This window comes from Phyllopteryx taeniolatus, chromosome 1 (genome assembly GCF_024500385.1).
Source record: "Phyllopteryx taeniolatus isolate TA_2022b chromosome 1, UOR_Ptae_1.2, whole genome shotgun sequence".
Classification (NCBI taxonomy): Eukaryota; Metazoa; Chordata; class Actinopteri; order Syngnathiformes; family Syngnathidae; genus Phyllopteryx; species Phyllopteryx taeniolatus.
The window spans coordinates 21,442,394-21,448,339 of NC_084502.1; the positions used below are offsets into that span (position 1 = coordinate 21,442,394).

Sequence of the window (5,946 nt, forward strand, 5' to 3'; positions counted from 1 at the left end):
GGGAGAATCTTTTGACGCGTCAGACTCTGGAACAAAGCATTGTTCAAACTGGAGCAACCGACCTGGATGTTGCCATGTTCCACAGAGATGGAGGTAAACAACCCGAAAGCACTTAAAAAAGCATAGGTCAACAGTTGCCATATATCAAGTACAGACACACACATGCACCAGTTTTGGACATCCGGAATTTCTGGTTACTTTGGAAACTACACATTTTCTCTCCCCCCCTTCCCTAAAAGGTGAGGATTCCGACTCTGATTCCGACCTCTCCATGGAGGAGGAGCGTAGTCTGTCAATACCGTCTTCTGAGAGCGAGGACAACGTCCGTCTACGCGGGCGCATACAGCGGCGTTTCAAGCGCTCCAATCATGGCGAGCGCCTGCTCACTGAGCCCACCAACAATGGTACCAAAGGTAGACACCTGTCCAGTCCCTACTGTAGTTATCATTTTGCTTTTTTATTCTTTTTTTGTTTTGTTTGTTTTTTTCAATTGTAAGCCTCCATTACTTGCAGTTGAACTTTTTCTCTAAAAGGAGGATGCCATCATAAAATTAGGAGTACTGTGTCAGAAAGGTCCCTAGGTCCTAGTAAACAAACCACTGTGGACACTCTGAACTCAAGCACAACCCGAGGAAGCAGTTCACATTTTCCTCATAAGACATAATGGGAATAGAATAAAACTATAGAACAAGAAAACACACACATATATCACACATTATATCCCACTTTCTGCTAACTGACCCCTTTAATTTTAGTACCTCTGACCACTTGTACATACAGTATGTCACAGTCAACTAATCTTTTTTTAGGATGCATCTACTGTTGTGCCTTCTTTTTCCACTGTGTAGTATTTTGTCTGACAAGTGTTGTATAAAAAAATTCTACTTATTTATTTAAACCCTTGTTAAAGGGCATACACACGTTTAGAAAAAGGCCAAAAAATGCTGTAAATAATTCAACAGCATATTTTAAATACTCTCTCGGTTAAAGGTGCCATATTTTACCAAACCAACTTTTTCGAGTATTTGGGATGTTATTTTGTCTCTATGGTGCCTCAGTAAACATGTGAAATCAGAATTTAAATCATACACGCATCCCTGCGTTTTTCGGGAAATCAGGTCATCCGAAGTTCTCGAGCTGATCTACGTCACTAGAAAATCTCTCTGCCTCCATCTCTGCTCCCGAGCCAGCGCTGTTAACATAACAAACGCATGGTTCTCACAAGTGGGTCTCCTACACGGACGGAGGCAACCAATTAGAGGAAAGGGGACGGTCCTAGACAAATATGGACAAAGCGGTGGGTCAAACAGAAGTAGCTGTCAGAGGTGCCTTTATTGGACACTAGTATGACAATCCAAGGTGGGGTTTTTTTTTTCAAATAAAATTGACACTTTTATACTAAGTTCATGTTAGAGAGTCACTCTGTGGATGTCTAAATAGCCAAAATAGGGGACCTTTAAAAAGCGCTAAGCCAAATTAGGTTCCAAAGCTGTTTATCATAAGATTTTGCTTGACTTCTCATTTGCTTCACTTAATGAATTTCCATCAATGAGAAGGACCACAACATCATTGCGGAATGAAGCTTTTTACTGAAAGGTCATTTTCTTTGAAAAGATGCTATCTCATCCGTCTTTACGGACAAATCATTGGTTTAGGAAAGCCATTAAAATGGCTACCGTTAGAAGACCACAGAAGGAATATGAATAACATTATTAACAACTGTATCTGTGACTTCAGAACATGAATACGTTAAATACTTGCCACTACCCAAATGTGACACTGCTGCTTGTTTATTTTCAAAATAAACCCACAAATAATGTAGTTAGGTAAGTATATGTTCAAAGAAATATGCTTTAAACTTATTGTTGGGTCTGCCACGAGTTCTGTTTTCAAGGTTTGAAAAGTGGTAAAGTAGTAAATAAAGTACTTGAAAGGACAAATATTTTTTTTATTGAACATACTCCAGGTTTGATCAAATCAAATGTGCACAGAAACCTGGAGATAAATCAAGTCTTTTTCTTTCATTTACAATAATTGAGTTTGTGTAGGCCTACCCTCTTTTTTCTTAAACGGTAAAGTCAAATCCTAAAATCTAACATAAATGTGATTTAGTACAGCTGTAAAGGTGCTGACAACATGTATAATTTTAATCCTGAAAGATCTTTTAAAAAGCTTACTTATGTTGACTTAAGAGAAGTTGTAGAACCCCTCATTATGTTTGGTGAATTGTTCAGTTGTGTCTCCGCCCATATGACTTGTTTAAGTTCAACTGTTTTACTACTATTAATAATAATGTGAAGTCTGTTGTTCATGTACTGCACTGTGACCGACAATGTAAGCAGAAGCTGCCTGGTCATTTGTGGTGTGTGACAGATCTGGATGGCAACGACCTCCTTTCTTACTGGCCCGCGCTGGAGGGATGTGAGAAACACACCCTTCAAAAGTGGGGCTCCGAGCGCCCACTTGGGGCCGATTACAGCAAGGATGCAGCCAACAACAACCAAGCCGATGCAGCCCTCACCAGTGGGGACGAGAGCGGCCTCACGCAACCACACAGACACCGCAAGGGTGAGCTTAGCAGACATCATTCTTTGAATAGATACATATCATGTATAAGACTCAAAACCGATCTAAGGTTTATACCACAGCTGCCCAAAATAAACATTGGTGATTAACAACATCATTTTCTTTGTGTAATTGTTAATACACAATGTGTGGGTCGAAGCTCTTTCAGCTAAATTCTACTTTTTAATTGTAAAATATTGAAATAAAGTCAACCCCCGCGGACCGGTATTTGCGTTTCGCTCCTCCTGAATTCACCTAGTCATGTTTTTTTCTGTGGATTTTTTTCCTCGGCTACTTGCTGAAACACTCACCTGTTTGAGCATTTTGTGCTCCTTCTTTAACGCCCTATGAGCCCACAAGATGGCGCCAATGCCCTGGCTATTGGAAAATAGGAATTGGTGTCAAGGAAGTATGTTGACAGGAAGGAGCTATTTTTAGCGAGAGTTGTTAGCGAAAGGTACGGAGAGTCACGTACGTTTTTGCTCTGTTGATAGGCTATTGAAAAGCTTGATCTGAGGGTAATGTTGTGAGATGAGTTAGAAATTACATATTAACGTGTTTTGAGATCACAGATTGTGGTAAATTTACGGTTAACTACTAATATCAGCATGAGGTAATTATAAACATTTGGGTGGAGGCAATTGCATTTATTCGCTATTTGCGGCAGGGCTCAGTTTACTGAAATGTAAATTCCTCATTCCTGTTCAGAATGCTAAACGTTGAGAGCGCACAGCAATTAAAAGAGTCTGTATTAAAGCACTTCCTGATGCTGGATGGTCTCTTCTCGTTTTTATGACAGTTGGTCTAATACAATTAAGCACAGTACACACTTTACACTGTAGCCGTGTGTTCAAAGGTACACACACACACACACACACACGCACAATGACTCACGCACTATGGAAGAATGGATGCCTGGAAGCACTACACGTGGTATTGCTTCATTAACATAGATGTGTGACAACGTCAACGTGACAGAGACACTTACTTTCAACAGAAAGGGGTGTGGGTAGCGAATCTCTAGTTAGACTTCTTGCGACGTTCCGCCTTCGAAGTTGGCAATCTTCTGCATCAGCTCCATCTGGAATTGGTCACTAACACACAGGACAGTGAGCAGGGAAAATGAAGTTTTAGGTGGCTGGTGAGTGGTTTGTAAGAGGCTATTTTCTTTTAACAGTTTCAACCAGGAGTCCCTCAGGCTGTATTACTAAGACCCAATGTGGTGGTCTTAGTAATGGAAGTTTTCCAACTTTCCATCTTCTTCCCTTCTGCCCTCGTGGCTCTGCTGCCTCCTAATCTTTTGTACCTTTTGTGTCATGTTTTTATATAGGTATCCTCAAGAATCGTCTCGGCTGTCCTCCCACCCTCCAGGGGCTTTCAACAGTGGGCCGGGGTTCCAGTGAGCTCAATTGGTACCGCACCTCGACCCTGGGCCACCGAGGTGTTCCTGCGGCCTCCTACGGCCGCATGTACTCGGCTTCAGCTGGTGCTGGAGGGGGTACGGGCTCCCTCTCGCAGCCAGGTTCCCGCTACTCTTCCAGGGAGCATCTGGACTCGCTGGCCCGGAGGCAGCTGTCTCGGGATCCTCTCGGGAGGCAAACCGTCGGGGGATCAAGGGACCGGTTGGACTCTCGAGGATCCAGGGACAATCTGGACCTCTTACCCAGGAGGAGAGAACTGGGCCAGGGAGCAGGGCTTGGGGGCTTGGATCAACAGCGAGTGTCATCATCCAGGGAAAACTTGACCTCCTCCAGGGACAGACTGGACAACTATCACTCGGGCACTATCCACGCCTCGCGAGAGGACTTGAGGGGAAATGCGGGCGCTATGGGAGCCGGCACGGAGGGAACCCTGAGCGGGTCCAGATCTCAGTTGAACATGCAAAGTCGTCGACAGGCTTCATCTCGGGAGCACCTGGCGGGGGCCCTGATGAGCAGCAAGTCGAGGGAGCAGCTGGAGGCCAACGGAGTGGGAGCGCAGGCCCAACCCTGTCGGGAGTGGCTGCGCTCCCTGCCACCCCGCCAGCCCTCGCATCCTGACCAGCCTCCACCGTCCTCCCTACCTCCGTCCATTTCAGAGGAGCCTCAGCAAGAGGCCTTCCCCTCGTCCACTCACGTTAGAGGACGCCTGGATTCTGCATGTAGGTACCCTGGTCAGACAGCCACGCCCGGCACGGGTACGAACCCTCTGGGGAGACAACCCTCTAGTGAACATCTGGATATTCTCTCCTCCATCCTTGCATCCTTCAGCCCCTCTGCCCTCACTCCTCCAACTGCTGCCTCCAATTCTGGCCCTAACGGCTCAGCCCGCGGTCCCTCCCCCTCCCTGCCACAGTCTGCCACCTCTCACAGCATATCTGAGGTTTCCCCTGACTCGGAGTAAGTCTCCTCTTCATTCGTCCTAACAGGATTCCGTGTCCCCCTTTTACACGTATAAAAACATCTTATTTTGATCGCAGACATTGTTAATTGAGAGCAATGGCAGCATTCATTGATTCGAATGTCCACAAAATGTGAGTCTCACTCAGACAAACAAAGATCTAAAGAGCTATCACTTGGTAGCGCTCAGTAAGCCGCCAATCAGATCACTCTGATGTCAGTCCTATACTACTGACAGCAACAATGGAGCATATTTGTATTGCTATTATATGCTCTGATTTTAAATTTGTAATTTTCTTTTATCGTCGTAAATGTTTGAGTTTTCTGACCTTTTCAAATTATTTATAATGACATAAAAGTTGAATACACTTAAGGCATGGCAGCACGATGGCCTCACAGTTTTGAGGTTTGCGTTCGAATCTCAGCTCCAGCCTTCCTGTGTGGAGTTGGCATGTTGTCCCCGTGTTTGTTTGGATTTTCTTTAGGTACCCAGGGCTTTCTCCCACATTCCAAACACATGCATGTGACTCTAGATCGTCCATTAGTGTGACTGTTAAATCCTTGTGCCCTGTGATTGACTGGCAACCAGTCCAGGGTGTACCCCGCCTCTCACCTATAGTCAGCTGGGATAGGCTCCAGCTTACATGACCCATAAGAGAATTGTTGTAAGTTGTACAGAAAAATTCTATTTAGACATTGCTGTTTTATATTGGCTGGGATGAATTACATCGATGTACTGTCCAATTGTGAGATGTCATTATGTTATGATGGATTTAAATTGAAGCATTATAATCCATTTATTTCTGTCTGTAGAAAATGTAGCACGTGCTTGGTGACAGCATCACTCAGCATTCATTGGTCATTTTTAAGGAAATGAACAGACCAGATTTTTCTAATTGTATGCATGTCCTTGTCTCCTCATTTTGAGCTCTATAAGTACAAACATATTATAAATATAAAACTATTTGCAATTAAAATTATGTTTCCCTTTTCTCCATCTCAG

At 44.1% G+C, this 5,946-nt stretch overlaps 1 protein-coding gene across 1 annotated transcript in view; it reads left to right on the forward strand.

The window, feature by feature from the left end:
* Positions 1–5,946, forward strand: part of celsr3 (cadherin, EGF LAG seven-pass G-type receptor 3) — a 96,968-nt gene that overhangs the window by 86,840 nt on the left and 4,182 nt on the right. The window contains exons 33-36 of the mRNA XM_061780518.1: positions 2–93; positions 240–413; positions 2,374–2,568; positions 3,896–4,943. Coding sequence (XP_061636502.1) covers positions 2–93; positions 240–413; positions 2,374–2,568; positions 3,896–4,943 — 1,509 coding nt within the window. The remainder of the gene's footprint in view (position 1; positions 94–239; positions 414–2,373; positions 2,569–3,895; positions 4,944–5,946) is intronic.